Consider the following 15,878-nt stretch of genomic DNA (forward strand, 5'->3'; position numbering starts at 1 on the left):
CAAGGACACAATGTCTACACACGGAGCAGGACCCCTCACAGGGACCTGGGGAAGCACTGCAAGTTCTCCTCCTTTGTTACTTGTGTACTGTAGCTTCTTGGAGGGACACTCCGTTCCCTGCAAGGCCATGCTTACAACAATAGACAATAGTGGCAGGTGGCTCTTTCCCCTGGTGTCTCCTGCAAAAGAAAGCCGTCCTGGCATGGTGGTATCACACTCTCCGGGCCTTAAAGAGACACCCCCACGTCTCCCATGAGTCCCTGCGTCCCAGCTTGCAGGGACTGTCTCCGTTAGGGCCCGATGTGCCGGCTTAATACATAGTGACAACCCCTTTCACTCTCAAAAGTGACCTGGTTTCCATAATACATTAGATGCTACCCCTCCTCTATTGGCCACGTGTGACCAGGCTGTCGAGAGGCCTCAGACACCTCCCTTTTCTCTGTTACAATTAATTTAAGTGGATGAGAAGAACGCCAAGGCTATGAAGAGTCAGAAAACCAAAGTTAAAAAAGAAGCCCCACAGGTACCGTGGCCAAGCATGGCATGTGAAGCGTAGGTCCCACACATGCAGGGACAGAGGAAGGAAAGAGGAACAGTTTCATGAATTTAAAATGAGAAAGACAGTGATACCTACCTGAGATACTGTCGTGTTTGAGAAATAAAAATTTGGCCATTCAGATGATAAAAATATGTGTGGTTTTTACCTGGTCTTTCACAGTGCCTGCCTCCCAAACCCTTGGAATTTCCTGAGTGTTGAGAGTGACAGTGGTGTCTTTAGTTAATGAGGTGATCTTTGGACCTCACTAAGGATGGGGGCTGATCACCAGGAGGACCAGCCATGTGATCAGAGGAATGGACCTTTCATTCCCTCCTCCTGACCTCCAGGCAGGGGTCAACGGCTGGAGGGTTCAATCAGTCACCAATGGCCAAGGATGTCATTAATCCTTATGCATTGAAGCCTCCATAAAAACCCAAAAGGGCTGGGCTTGCAGGGCTGCTGGGGTTGGTGAACATTGGGAAAATGGTGGGCCTGGAGGGGGCGTGGAAACCCGTGCTATCTTCCCAGTCTTTGCCCTATGTATCTCCTCATCTGGCTGTTGATTTTCGTCCTTTTTCGTATCCTTTAATAAACTGGTAAATGTGACTAATTGTTTTCCCCAAGTTCTGTGAGCCACTCTAGCAAATAATCGTACCCAAGAAGGAGTCACTGGAACCTCTGGTCCAGTGGGTCAGTGAGAAGCCCACATAACAGCCTGGGGTGTAGTCCTATAGGACTGAATCCTTCCTGGGGTGTAGTCCTATACGACTGAGTCTTTAACATGTAAGATCTGAGCCATCTTTGGGAAGAGAGTGTCAGCATTGAGAGGAATTCTTGTACAACCTGTTGGGGTCTGAGAACTGCTTGCTGATGCATGTGGAGAACGCCCCCAAACACGGGAACTGGGCGTGGGAGCCCTAAAAGTCTACCGCATCAGGTTGTGTCAGGGTGGAATGCTTAAGGCTGAAAAGGGCTTGGATTAATTCTGAACACTTACAAAGCACTTTATACATTGAACTCTTCTGGCTTCGCCAAGAAAATTCATAATCATTTATACTTTGCTGGAGACAGGAAGATTAATTAATATAGTGTTACCAAGTCCACACATTATTAACACATTAATAAGTAAGATTACCAATCAGAGTTGCAGTTTTAATGATCTGGGTTTAGTTTTTCAGGACACAGGAATATTCTTTCAAGTATGGGTGTCTCTCAAGATTCCTTTGTTAGAGGGGCGCCTGGGTGGCTCAGTCGGTTAAGCATCCGACTTTAGCTCAGGTCATGATCTCACGGTTCCTGAGTTCGAGCCCCACATCGGGCTCTGTGCCGACAGCTCATAGTAGCCTGGACCCTGCTTCAGTTTCTCTCTCTGACCCTCCCCTGCTTGCATTCTCTCCCTCTCTCTCTCTCTCTCAAAAATAAATACTAAAAAAAAAATTTTTAGGAGAAAAAATTGAGTCAAAAATCTCTATATATTTGCATGGGACCCTGACTCATTTATCAATTTGTAACTTAAAATCTTCACTAATTTGGGTGAACTGTTGTTGTGTACGGAGGTGTTTGCACATTTAGCGCTGTTGGGGGGGGGGTGTTTACGTGATGAGAGACACAGGCACATACATGTAAATTATGTGATGCATAGACATGTGCTGCTCTTCCTGATCTCAACACTGGAATCCCAATCAGGACAGGAACCGGGCTGTTGGTTTTTTCACCATTAACACTCAGTGCTTAGGAAGATGCCTAGCATATAGTCAGGCTAACAAAACTGAGTTGAACGAACGTGTTTACTGAAGAGAACTTGAAAAGTATTAAATAAGTATAAAGAGAAAAAGAAAAGGCAGTAGTAATTTCACCAGCCTGGATTGGGGGAGGGGGCGGGAAGAACCTCGTTAGATCCTCCACCTTTGGCCTCCAACTACTTTCTAAGTGTAGGTACATATGTGAAGACATAAACTAAGACAGGGATAAAATACTCGTCATTTTTATATTCTGCTTTTACCCTGAACGACTTACTGTGACCATTGGTCCTTGTTACTATGCTTACCCACCACAAAGTCAGTGACAAAGCTGAAGTTCAAATCTGGTCGGCTAAGAGTGAGCATTTGGAATCTTAGCCATCTGCTATGCAGCTGCCACCTGAACTTGGCAGAATACAATAATTGTACCATACGATTTATTTTATTTTATTTTAATCCAATTCTAGTAAACATGCATGAGCTTAAGAATGGCTCTCCCAGGGGAGTGATCCCTGCCCGGGAACACCGAGGTCTTCTGTGCCATTGCCTGCTCTGTTCCCAGGGCCTAGCTCAGTTCCTGCCACATACTGGGAGCTCACTCAAGAAGTAGTGGATAAGGGGATGGGTGGATGAATGAGTTTTGCAAGCATCTTTGCTGACAGTGTGAACAGTTGGAGGCTTTTGAAGGCTTTGAGTTAAACTGTTTGGACTTTCCTAGGTCAAGGCCTGCATGGGAGGAAGGGAAGACTGCAGTGCTGAGCGGCTCCCTCTGAGGTTATGTCATTCAGGAGCAAGGCCCGTTGGCCAGCCTGGAGTTCTTGTCACTTTGCCCAGCTCTTTCAGCAGAGGGACAAGTGGGTCATTAACAGGAGGCTTTGTAAACATGTTTTTAACAGCATGGTTTGACAGGACTCCATAAATCATGAATTGTGTGTAAACCACACGTTTGTTTGTTTGTTTGTTTGTTTCCAGAAAAGACTTGGATTTTCCTCCCCTAGTTACAGATTTCAAAAAGCAAACCTGGGAAACTGGAGAATTGTGAAAGAACCCCCTTTGCACCTGAGTTTGAAAAGCAGGCTGTTGAGTGACACTTCTTCCCTGCCTCCCACACCTTGAGGCCCAAGAGGCTCCATGTACCCCACATCCCAGGGAGAGCATCCAGGAGGCAGGCCAGATCTAATGAGCCGCCATGACGAATAGGTAGCACTGCCGGCCTGGGCAATCGCCACCACCTTGGCCACCCCTGGACCATATAGGAAAGGCCTGGGCAGGAGGAGAAGAGGCCCTCGGTGCTCTGGGGGTCTGCCGGGAAGACCACTGAGGTTAGAGGAAACGCAGTGACGGGGCCAACTGAGGCAACACCTTTCCTAGAGAGGGGCTTGGAACATGGGCCACTGTCAGGCCCAGTGGTGGATACACCAGCACCTCTTGGGGGAGGTCCTGCATGGCTGGGGGTGCTGGTGTAGAGCTGAACTTCACCTCAGGGACACTGCCGGCACACTTTGTGATTAACAATAAGTAAAGCCTATTACTTCTTCCTAGTCACTATAATGAGAGCAAACCTGTATAGGCTTAAATGGTATTGGCATATTTCATTATTTCTAAGATACGCATTTCTTGAGTATAACTTCCTGAAATTAGGACATGTCTTACAGTCACTGATGACCAGGCAGCATTCATAAAATAGTTGTCATTGCTTTAGGAATCCGTTTTGTGTATTTTTTCCCCTTTTTTGCTTATACGCAAGAGTGAGAGAGGATATAAATGTGCGCCTAAGGAGGTCCAAAGGGTCTCTTTCAATAGGTATAAAATAAGAACGGTGAATGATAAGAAAAAATGCTACATCGTGACTTAATTAACAACACTTTTTTCTTGGTGGTTGATAAAAAATAATGCTTCTTTCAATCCATGGTGTCTTGCACTCAGAGAAATGCAGTGTTTCTTTTCATCTCCTCTGTTCTCGCAGAGTGCTCTCTGCTAACCTGACCCTCAAGTTACTCTGGCAGTTTAAAATACGTATTGCTTTCTCCCAAGGCTTCTCCTCAGAAACCGTACTAAGAATTTATGTACACTTGAGGTTTCTAATTTGCATTTCTATGAGAGAGAGAGCACAAAGCACTCGTAGAGAAAGTTACATGTTTTCTGTGATACAGTAAAATTTGGTCATTCTTTGTGTATCTTAGCAGAGATTTTGGTGTAGATTTATGTAGTCACCTCCGAGTGCCTCATTGCCACATTCTGCATATCAAACCCTGTAGCAAACCTCTGTACTTTGTACAATCCCAACCTCCCTCCTGGTTCTGGCTACTTTTGAACACTACTTTTCTACATCATTCATTCATTTCAACAGAAATGTATTAGTCCACTCCTATTTGCCAGGTGCTATGACAGGCACTGTGGATACAAGGCTGACATACAATAGGAGAGCCATGGTTTTTGCTCTTGGGATTCCTACCTGCTTGCCCTAAAGACAGACACATCCACAGACAAGCACGGTCGAGCATGATGAGTCCTGGGGTTGGGGTACAGCAGGAGCAGGTACAGCTGAGTTCCTGAGGTCCCTGTCCTCCATCTCAAGTGTGCTGCCCACCTCTTGTCAGCTTTCTTCCTTCTCAGAGCACAAGATGTTCTTCTCCCTTCGGGGTTACCACCCCTGTGGGCTTGAGCCCACCCCCTCCTGCTTCCCCTTGACTTTGATGCATCTTTTGTCCCCTCCACTTTATCTTTAGTGTGTACAAGCGAGAAGAGAGTGGAGTGAACTATTTAACGTGTTTGGAGGGAATAAAAAAACCACCAACATACATTCTGTATGCTGTGTAGTTATCCTACAAAATGAATGAGAAATAAAGACTTTCTCAAAAAAGAGAAAGGTGAGGTACAGGGTGCTTGAGTGGCTCAGCTGGTGAAGCGTCTGACTTCGGCTCAGGTCGTGGTCTTGTGGCTTGCGGGTTTGAGATCTGCTGTCAGCATGGAGCCCTCTTTGGATCCTGGGTCCCTCTCTCCCTCTGCCCCTCCCCCATTCGTTCTCCCTTGCTCTCTCTCGCGCGCGCGCTCTCTCTCTCCCTCTCAATAATACACAAACATTTAAAAATTTAAAAAAGAAAGGTGAGGGGGGTTGTTGGCATACACCTGCCTTGAAAAAATGTTAGAAGCTCTTTAGAGAGAAGTAAAAGAAACACTGAGATCCGCAGGAAGAAAGGGCCAGCATTGAGGAAGGAGTAAATAAAGGTAAAACAGGGGTGATAACAGCCCGTACATTCTCATTAGGTCCTTTCAGGCTGGACACACTGCACACCCATCTCCCCAGCATGTGGAGACTGCTGTCACCAGCCAGTGGCCATACTGTGGCCTTCACCTCTTCCTCCTGCTCCTGCCTCATTTTGACGTAGACTCACTCGTGTCGCACTAAGCCTCAAGCCTCCCACACCTCCTCCACCTGCACTGCCCCTAGTGCTTTCTGAGGGGCACCAGAAGTCTCTTGGGACTAACCGCTTCCTAGCCACACTTTTATTTAACAATGAATGAGATTTGTCATTGACCCTCATCCATTAGGAATTCTCATCAGTTCCCTTTTCAGAGACGAGTCGCATTCCAGTTATCAATTTATGTATTCGAGCTTCATATCCGCCTTCCTTTGCCCTGCTTGTGATACTGGAGCTGGTCCCTGTTATAGTTCTCCTGTGCCAGCCAAGCACGATGCCAATCGTTGTCAGTAGAGGGCGCGGGAGGGATGAACGGGAAAGAAAGACTCTCCCAGGCCTGAGCTTTGCCTCCTTCTAGCTCCTGGGCTGCTCTTCTCAACTGCGGGGTACCCAGTGACACTCACCACAGGCAGTTTTGTTGGTATCCCACTGAAGTTTCTGGACAAGTTCAGGAATACCTCCCTGGATGTCCAGGGTGTTCTATAGCACTTTGCCTGTGTTGGGGGGCTGCCTAACCATATACCACAGACTGAGTGACTTAAACCACAGAAATGTAGTTCTCATATTTGTGGGAGCTGGGAAGTCCAAGATCAAGGTGCAAACTAATTTGGTGCTTGGTGGGCGCTCTCTTCTTGGATGGCAGATGGACAGACACCTTGTAGCTGTGTCCTCACAGGGCAGAAAAGAGGGAGCAAGATCTCTGGTATCTGATATTACAAATACATTAATCCTATCTGACCAGGTTCCACACTTCTGACTTATTTATCCTTAGTTACTTCCTTATGGCCACATTGGGAGTAAAGGCTTCAACACAGGAATTTGATGCGTGGGGGATGCAATTCAACCCACGGCACTGGCCCTTCAGGGCTGGCCTTGAGCCATCAGAAGCATTGTCCCTCCTGCCCCCATGGGGGCTGCCTCCCGTGCGTTTGCGACATCCCCCGCTGTGTCCCAGTTCAGCTGCATGCCCACGCGGTTTCCTGCCAAGTACCCTTGGCACCTCAGTGGGAGAGTCCTTGCTTGTCAGCTTTGGCTTGGGACACCCAGCAGTCTTTATCAGCCGTCCAACGGGCTGCAGGATTTCCAACAAATCTACATCTCCGCTTTGTGTGTTCTGTGCCACTTAGAGCTGAATCGGGTACCAGTTAAGAATTCCTTACATTATAATTTCCCAACTCCAGTTACTAACTGGTTTCTGTCTCCTGATTCCGCTCAACTGATAAGAGGGGTCTTCTCGTTCTGCTGGCTCTTCACTAGAATTTCCCCAATTCGACTGGTTAAGGTGCAGGAGCTGTGAGGGAAGAATCACAAGTGAGGTGGATTGATGCCTTCATTTAGGCTTGAGTGAGGCAGTGAGGTGACGCAGAGAAAAACTGCTTTGGACACGAGTCTTAGATGGCATGGACACAACTGGTTTTAATCAGATTTGAAGGCGCTGCTGAGAAACCAACACAAGGGCACCTGGGTGGCTCAGTCAGTTAAGCGTCTGACTTTTGCTCGCCTCCCGATCTCACGGTGTGTGAGTGGGAGTGCTGCTTAGGGCTCTGTGCCAACAGCTTGGAGCCTGGAGCCCGCTTTGATTTCATCCCTCTTGCTCTCTCTCCTCCTCCTCTCAGGGAGCAGGAATTGGAGTGGAAGGATGGACAACCAGGAAAATGGAGCTTCCAGCACCCAGTGGGTGGACTCGACCCTGAGCAGTTGCTACGGAAGCTCCTAATGGCAGGTTACAACCGAGGAACTGCAGTGTAGACATGTGATACAGTGTCACATGGGAAGGACGCATTATAAAATGGTCAGGAAAAGGGCATCTGGGTGGCTCAGTCTCTTAAGCATCTGACTTTGCTCACCGTCTGATTTCTTGGTTTGTCAGTGGGAGCCCTGCATAGGGCTTGCGCCAACAGCTCAGAGCCTAGAGCCTGCTTCATTTCGTGTCTCTCTCTCTCTCTCTCTCTCTCTGCCTCTCCTCCTGCTCGCTCTCTCTCTCAAAAATAAACAAACTTACAGAAATGTAAAAAGCAACAACAGCAGCAGCAACACAAGATCAAGGTGGCCGTGGCCAGAGAAGGATTCCATAGTCGCATCCTCCCATGGCTGTGTCTCCTGCCCCCAGGGACAGGTACCACTGAGGAACAAATCAAAGGGAACTGGAAGCTGAGGACAGAGAAGGAGACAGGACACGATTGGCAGGAGAGAGGGGTGTGGACACGGAGGGACCTGGAGAGAGCACCAGGGTAAGCAGAAGGGGCTGGACAGGGCAGCAGGTCAGATCCGGGAAGGGTGGGTGCAGGGTGTCTGCCCTGTGTGACACTGACATGATCCTCCCCACACCAACCACACGGGCACAGGCCCGGCCTGCACCTGGGTGTCCATCCATCACCCCTGAGAACGAACGAACAGTCCTTACACCGAAGAATAGCACACACTTTTCAACAATCTCTTAAGCATTTATTAGACACCTGTCAGGTGCCCTCCATCAGCCTCTGTGGACAGAGAACTCAATGACTACGTGTCCCTGCCCTCAGAGGGCTCCCAGCCTCTCTCCTGAGTGCAGAGCAAAGAGGAAGCTCAGTACTTGTCAGGCAGGCCAGCAGGTCGAAAGTGGTTGGGGTCTTTGCCGCTCCGGCCCCATTCATTGGCGGCCTGGTCAGCCTTCGAGTCCTCTGCTCCGTGGCCGCTGCTTCCGTGCCTGAAAAAGTCTGTGACTCTCTGAGAATTCTCTCTGGCATCGCTGGAATGGAGGAAGGCAGGTAGGAGATTAATTAGGGGGCTGAGGAGCAATTGCCCATAACCCCCATCTCTCTTCTTTGCAAGGGAGGGCTGCTGACAGGAGCCAAGGAAAGAGGGGCTAAAACACTGACCCCCCCGGCCCAGAAACAGAGCATCTCAGTCCAGGCTGATCCCTTACTGGGAGAACAGCACCCATAGGGGGAGGATCGGGAATCACCCACTCCTCCTGGCCTCGCTCTGACTCCATCAGCCACTCACGCCAACACTGGGCGCAGAGGGGAGGGTGGGCAAGAGAAGGAGGAGCCACAGTGTCTATAGGAGACTTCTCCAGGGCTTGGCCCCTCCTGACTGTCCAAGGCAGCCAGGCTCAGCTCACCCAGCCCTGCATCCCCGGGAGCCCGTGTTACCTGATCACTTTGGCCGCCCAAGCGCCCCCAGGTCCCCTCTGTGCGGCATCATAGTTCCCCCGGGCGTGGAAGTATTTGTCTGCACCTATGTAATTGGCTTCTCTCATGTCAGAGTACGCTCTCCACATGTCCCAAGCCCCTGAGAGAAAAGGTCACAGCAAAAGGGATATCACGTGAACAGAAAGCCTCTGGCACACCTCAGAGAAGAATCAAGGACGGCAAATCTGCCACCGACTCCAGATTTCTGCCTGGTCCCCTTGGATAGCACAGGCTGAGAAGAACAAGTCTGCATCCTAGGTGGTTTCTCCAGCTTTCTCTAGTGGGAGTCGTGTGGGTGGGGCACAGCTGTGTTGTCCCTGCGGGTCTATGTCTGCCTCTCACTTAGGGCTCTGCTTGAGCTGTTTAAACGAGAGAAAGGAGGTATCACAGAACAGGCCTTGTCAACTTGAGCGCCCCTGAAATTTGGGGCAATTCTTTGTTGCTCAGGGCCGTTCTGGTATTGTAGGATGTATAGCGGCATCCCTGACCTAGAGGTACTAGTACTCCGTACTAGAGGGGGGCAACATATTCCCTGAGGGTCACAAGCAGAAGTGTTTCCAGACATTGCCAACTGTCCCCAGGGCCCAAAAGTGCCCTCGGTCGGGCAGCACTGCCGTAAAATGAAGCCGCGTGTGACAAGGTCCAGGGGACGTGGTAAGTGAGGAGGTGACAAGAAGGCACCTTCTGGGAAAGGCCCAGGCATACAGCACTTCTGCCCTGAGGCCCAGGAGATGTATACTTGCAGAATGAGTGCGCATAACTGGGACCCAAGTCCCTCTGGGTGTTAGGGGCATAAATGGCATCCTGAAAAAACCTTCTAAACAGGCTGTACCGATGATATCGGCAGCTTGAGGAAGCAAGGGGTCGAGCCGTGGCCCATCAGCCCTACTTGGCTGCACCTTCTAATGACCTGGGAGCCTCTGAAAATCCCGGGGACCAGGTCACACCCGGCCCAAGTACCTCAGACTCTGGGGGTGGATCTCAGGCATCACTAGCTTTCATGCTCTCCGAGTGATTCTGACCTGTAGCTGAGATCGATAGCCACCCAGCTTTAGGAAGCTGCCTGGCAAGGACTCGGGCCTCATGCGCAGCTGGGTTCCAACCTCCTCTTGGCCACCTGCTGACTGGCAGTTAGTCCCTGGACAATGGACTCGGCTGCTCTAAACCCGTTTTGTCCCCTTCAAGTGGAGGACGATGTCTGCCTCCCCGAGGTGTTCTGAAGTCACAGTAAGTGACCACGAGTGACCAGCTCGACCAGAAGTGTCCCCGTTCACCTAGAACTATCCCAGTGAGCCCTGAGAGTGTCATAGAAAACTCCTCAGGCCCAAACAAACCAAGATAGTTGGTCACCCTAAATTGCCTAGTGGAAGCTTGGTAGATGTTATTAGTTCCTCATTTTTATTTATTTTTTATTTTGGTCAAGTAAAATGCTAGGAAGGGGTAGGGAACAGGGGCAGTGTCACTGAGGATAGGAAGCATCAGTGAGAGCTGAGCTGAAGGTGTCTCTGAATCGATCCAGGTAGGAAATGGAAGGAAGGACGGAAGGGAGGAAGGAAGAAAAGGAGGAAGCGATGAACGAAGGGAGAGGCAAAGAAGAAGAAAAGACGAACGGTTTTAATCATACTTTGTGCAATGTGTCTGCGGAAAATTCTCTGCCATTGCAAGACTTACTCTGTTTCTACTATCCAAACTGAAGCTTCAGCTGGGAATGATGATTGCTCCTTCTCTAGTAACTGATGGACACAAATCCTCTGGTTTTCAATCCGCTTGATCAAAAGCTCCCCAGACACGGGCACCTTCTAGCACTTAGGACAACACACCGAAGTGGCTCCACCCCTTGCATGTGCTTGGGGTGAGTCCCAGTGGCCCACGGATGCCACCCCCCCTCCAGTGCTTACCTTGAGCAGCCTCGCCAAGGAACGAATACCATTCGCTGCTGACACCCAGGACCAAGGAGCAGAAGATGAGGCCCGTGAAAAGCTTCATGGTGCTGAAAGGAAGGAGAGGTCAGGGGGCAAGGACAGGGCCCGCGCACCCCCCTTTGGGAGTTGCATGTCACAGAGCCACTGCTGCAAATTCCAGTGGTTCTCAGGAGACTCTTTGGAGCCTGTGTGGGAACCTTGCAGCAGGTCCCCACTCAGAGCCGCAGCCCTAATTCTGGCCCCGTGAGCCCTGACTGCCCGGCTGGCTGAGAGTCCCCAAGGCGGCATTGATGGAGGAAGAGGGCAGTTGGGACCAGATTGTCCCTGCCTGGAGTGGCCTGTCATCAATCGACAAGCATTTACTGTGTGTCATCCTCCCAGCTCAGACCTCATACAGGACAAATACAGAACAGAATGATTATTTTGAAAGGAATTTACAGTCAGTTCTTTTCCACAAATCAGTCCTTGGAGTCGCCCCTCACCTGAGGCCCAGTGGAGCAGAGCTGCTGGTCCCTGCCTGCTGGGAGAGGTGGCCGGGATTTATACTGTGCCCTCCCCGTTGGGCGCCCCATGGGGACGCAAGAAAAGCCAGACCTGGTGGCCAGAAAGGTCCCTCCAGGTCATGGCCCCGAGAGACCTGCAAAGGAAAACTTACCGGACACCCGTGGTTTTCTTCATCCACAGGTCAACTTCCAGTTGTGCAACTGTGAGGAAGCCAGCTTGGCCGGTCTGCCTGGAAGCTGGGGCTCAGGAGGAGGGCTCTGCTGTCCGAGTCGGAGGGGCTGTGGAGAGGAAGGATTGGAGCACCAGGCTGGGCCTGGGGGCCGGGGGCTGGGGGCTGCTGGCAGGTGTGTGGTTGGGGACGGCTCCTCCAGGCAGGGCTTGCTTTACTGATCATTTCCTCAGGATGGTCCCTGCTGGGCCAGATGGTCCATGTGCCAGATGTGACACCCTTTGAGTTCATGTGTAAGCTCTTGAGTTCCCAACTGATGGCTTTTGCCAACAAGTGTCTCGGGAAGATCCTTCCACCGGTCTGTGTGCCCATGCTAAGCTCTCAGCACCGAGGCATTGAAAAGCCCCGTTCAGCCGGTTGAGCCCATGAGGAAGTGTATTACCTCAGCCGGGTCCCAGGTTGGGTGCTTCTAGTTGGAGGGATTCTGTCTCCCCTCACTCAATCCTGGAGTCACCTCTTATTGGGAGTGGGAGAATTTTTCAACGAATTTGCAGCCCAGCTGTGGAAGTGCTGGGCTTCCAGTGAAGGGAAACTTGGGGGAGACCTCTTTGTGTCTTCTACCCGGGGTGGGGAGGGTGGTCACTGTCTGCTCCCTGTCACAATGAGACAGAAGCATTAGGAAGGTCAGCCCAGCTCTGCAGAGGCTGGTGGGAATGTGAAGGAGTGAGAAAGCACTCCAGTGCCTATGGGGTTAGGCCAGGATAGAAACAGTTGCTGGTGCACATGACAGCTCCAGCTGTTTTCTTTCTTTCCAGTCCATCTTCATACCCTGAGGTCTATGCATTAACAACTACCAGATAAGCCCTAAGAAGGGCAGGCCTGGGAAGGAGGAGGTAAATGAGGGCCAGATTGCTTGCACGCAGCAAATGTTTGGCTCCATTCTGCTGGTGGTGTTGTTGACCTGCTGTCCGTGGGGCCACCTACTTCCGTCCCCCTCCCCAGATAGCACATCCAACATATTAAACCCACTAGACATTGTATATGTTAGAATTTGGGCTACACACACAGTCCCATACATTCTAGGCAGGATAACTGACTTGCCCCAGGGAGAATGATCTCACAAGGGTAAGTTACCAGACATCCAATCAGCACAGCTCCTTTTGTAAAAGAAAGAAAACCAACTGAAAATACAATACTAGATCTCTCAGAAGTAATGGGTTGGAGAGATGCGAAGAAAACTTATAATACACTTAATAAATATCATCAAAAGAGGTAAAAGACAATATGAAGTTAAGGAAGTACAATTTTGAAGAAGAATCAAATGGAAGACTCTAAATACAATATTTAATATAAACACCTTCATAAAAGGATAAACAATGGATAAGTGCAACCAAATAGTAAAGTATTTGCCAGGCAGAACGAGTCCAGGCACTTTCCCAAGAAGCTACAGAAAAAGAGATGGAGATTATTAGGAATTTTAAGAAGATGTAGAATAGGAATAGAATTGTCAATATGAATCCCTGAGAAGAGAAAAAACTGAACAGAAATGTAGAAGTAGTAGAAAAATTCATGCCTCAGAAAGAAAAGAATATGTGATAATCACTTTGGTAACATAGATGAAATAAACATTTCTGGGGGCGCCTGGGTGGCTCAGTCGTTTGAGTGTCCTACTCTTGATTTTGGCTCAGGTCATGATCTCACAGCTGTGGGATCGAGCCAGCTCCCCACTGAGCATGAAGCCTGGTTAAGATTCTCTTTCTCCCTTTGCCCCTCTCCCCTGCTCACACACTCTCTCTCTTTATCTAAAAAGAAAAAGAAAAGAAGGAAAGAAAGAGAAAATGTTAAAAGTAAATAAATAAAAATAAACGTTTCTAAGAAAATATGAATTCCAAAGTGGATCTGAGAAGAAATAGAGAAATTAAATAGAATAATGTATATAGATAAATTGAAACCATGAAGACTTTCCCCTCAAATTCCCAAAATGGAGTTCAGTTTTGCCGATGCCTTTTATCAAATGTATACATATCATTTAATAAATTAGAAAAAGAAGAAAACCTACCACCCCTAAGCCTGCTCTCCCTGCTTCGCTGCTCCTTCCCTTGGAAATCACAATAAAGGCTCTTGTCCACATTTCAGAACCTCACTCCCTCTGCCTCCTGACCTAGGCACATCACTGGGTGCTGCCAACCCCACCCCGTGGCATGGGGTGCCCCATTTCTTTGGGATCTGTGAGTAAAAACCCATTTTGTTAATGGCAGCATTCTCTGATCTGTTGGTCTTGCCATACCTGAATAATACTAAAATCTTTATTTTAAAAACAGAAATATTACTGTTACAAGTGTTTCATGCAGAAAAGAGAGCCCAAACAAACTGTTGAGAATAGAAACAAAACAAAACAACAAACACAAAAGTCCCCCCTCACATCATCCGTGGGAGGGGAAGCATCTTGAGTCAGCCAGGCAGGAGTACGTGTTGAGAGGCAGGGCAGGGTGTTGACCCTGATGCATTGAAGAAAGCCAGGATTTGGAGCTCTTACATCTCACCGGGGATGCGATGGGGCGAAGTCCTGAGGAAACACAAGGTATTTCCTTCCCTGATGACTCCCCACCTGTTGGGAAGTCCAATCCCACAGGATTGGAAAAATGTTCCCACAGAGTTGGAAAAATGGGCAGTTCTGGTGGAAGCTGGGAAGCAGATTTGGGACGTGCTAGAGGCAGTTGGTCTATAGGGAGCCATAGACTCACTTCTTCACTGACCCTCAAACCCTTCTCACTGGTCCAAATACCAGCAATTCCAGACTTTCCCCCCAGTGTGCCAGGCCTGGAGGTGAACATGTGTGTATGTGTGCCAGGCCTGGAGGTGAACGTGTGTGTGTGTGTGTGCATGCCAGGCCTGGGGGTGAACATGTGTGTGTGTGTGTGCCAGGCCTGGAGGTGAACATGTGTGTATGCCAAGAAGGGCAGATGCCAGCAGCTGAAGTCATCGTCATCCCCACTCTTCCTGAGTGGCTTGCCCTAGTTTCCCTTCCAAGATCTGGTGGGGACGGCTCTCCTTGCTGGGAGCTCCCCAACCCTGGTGAGCCTGGAGCTCCTGAATCAGATTGAAGGCTTCCGAAAAGTGGGGGGCCCTGCTCTGGGCAGTATGCCCACCAAGCATGTCTGGCAAGACTATATCCTAATGGAATTATGGAAAAAGACAATGTGTCAAGAGAAATGGGAGTCTCCACGTAGGCAGAGAATCAGCTTTCATTAAAGGAAAACTGGAAGGCAAATCACTTGGGCCTGAAAGTACTTTCTGTTTATTGAACAGAATTATCATATTCTGCTATTCTGAACAGAATTATCATATTCTGTAATTCTGAACAGAATTAATCATATCTCTATGAAGGTAAGAGAAAGCAGGGAGTTCCAGAATGTTTAGGACACAGAGAGCTAAACATGCTCTCCTTATTTTCCTAACTAATCAGATTGAGACAGACTGTCCGGTAAATCTAAAAAATTGACTTTGCCCAATCATAAGCGGTAAGTTTCCCAAGTTGGATGTTCCTGCCAAAGAAAGGAAAAGGAGCCTCTTTTTGACATAACATTTTATTGTCCCTCTAGGATGAAAACTTTTTCTCTTTTATAAGACTGAAAAACATGCTTCATGATCTAGAGGGTTGAATAGCCTGATGGGTACCAAAGGTTTAATGATGATGTGTGAGGTGCCCTTCTTATTAACACTTGAAATTTATTTATTTATTTATTTATTTATTTATTTATTTATATTTTATTTTAAGTTTTAATTCTAATTCCAGTATAGTTAACATGCAGTGTAAAATTATTAGTTTCAGGTAAATATAGTGATTCAACACTTCCATACAACACCTGGTGCTCCTCATGACAAGTGCACTCCTTGATCTCCATCAGTCACAGAAAGGTAAATACTATATGATTTCAATCATACGTGGAATTGAAGAAACAAAACAAAGAATCCAAGGTCATCACTTGAAATTTAAACAAAACTTAAGAAAGATTACCAGGACTTAAAAAACTTCCCCTCCCAGAAGAGTTCTTAGTTTCACCAACACTGTCCGGTTCCAAAAGAGATTTGGGGTTTTGAGTTGTCTCTAATTCACTACTCCCTTTTGCAAATGTTTAAAAAGAAAGGGAATAAAATATTTTATTTTATTTTATTAAAAAACCTTTTTAATGTTTATTTATTTTTGAAGGAGAGAGAGAGAGAGAGAGAGAGAGAGAGAGAGAGACATAGCGTGAATGGGGGAGGGGCAAGAGAGAGGTAGACAGAGAATCTGAAGCAGGCTCCAGGCTCCGAGCTGTCAGCACAGAGCCCAACGCGGGGCTCGAACTCATGAGCTGTGAGATCATGACATGAGCCAAAGTCAGACACTTAACTGACTGAGCCACCCAGG

At 48.4% G+C, this 15,878-nt stretch overlaps 1 protein-coding gene across 1 annotated transcript; it reads right to left on the reverse strand.

Annotated features, from left to right (window-relative positions):
• Positions 1-8,122: 8,122 nt before the first annotated feature.
• On the reverse strand, positions 8,123-11,312 carry LOC106989736 (serum amyloid A protein). Its single transcript, XM_015088211.3, has 4 exons — positions 11,233-11,312; positions 10,771-10,862; positions 8,834-8,972; positions 8,123-8,427 (listed from the first exon to the last, which is right to left on the reverse strand). Exons 2-4 carry the CDS (start codon positions 10,856-10,858, stop codon positions 8,265-8,267), a joined length of 390 nt encoding a protein of 129 aa, XP_014943697.2. The 5' UTR covers positions 10,859-10,862; positions 11,233-11,312; the 3' UTR covers positions 8,123-8,264.
• Positions 11,313-15,878: the final 4,566 nt, after the last annotated feature.

The sequence above is a fragment of the Acinonyx jubatus genome, chromosome D1 (genome assembly GCF_027475565.1).
Source record: "Acinonyx jubatus isolate Ajub_Pintada_27869175 chromosome D1, VMU_Ajub_asm_v1.0, whole genome shotgun sequence".
In the NCBI taxonomy this organism is placed as follows: domain Eukaryota; kingdom Metazoa; phylum Chordata; class Mammalia; order Carnivora; family Felidae; genus Acinonyx; species Acinonyx jubatus.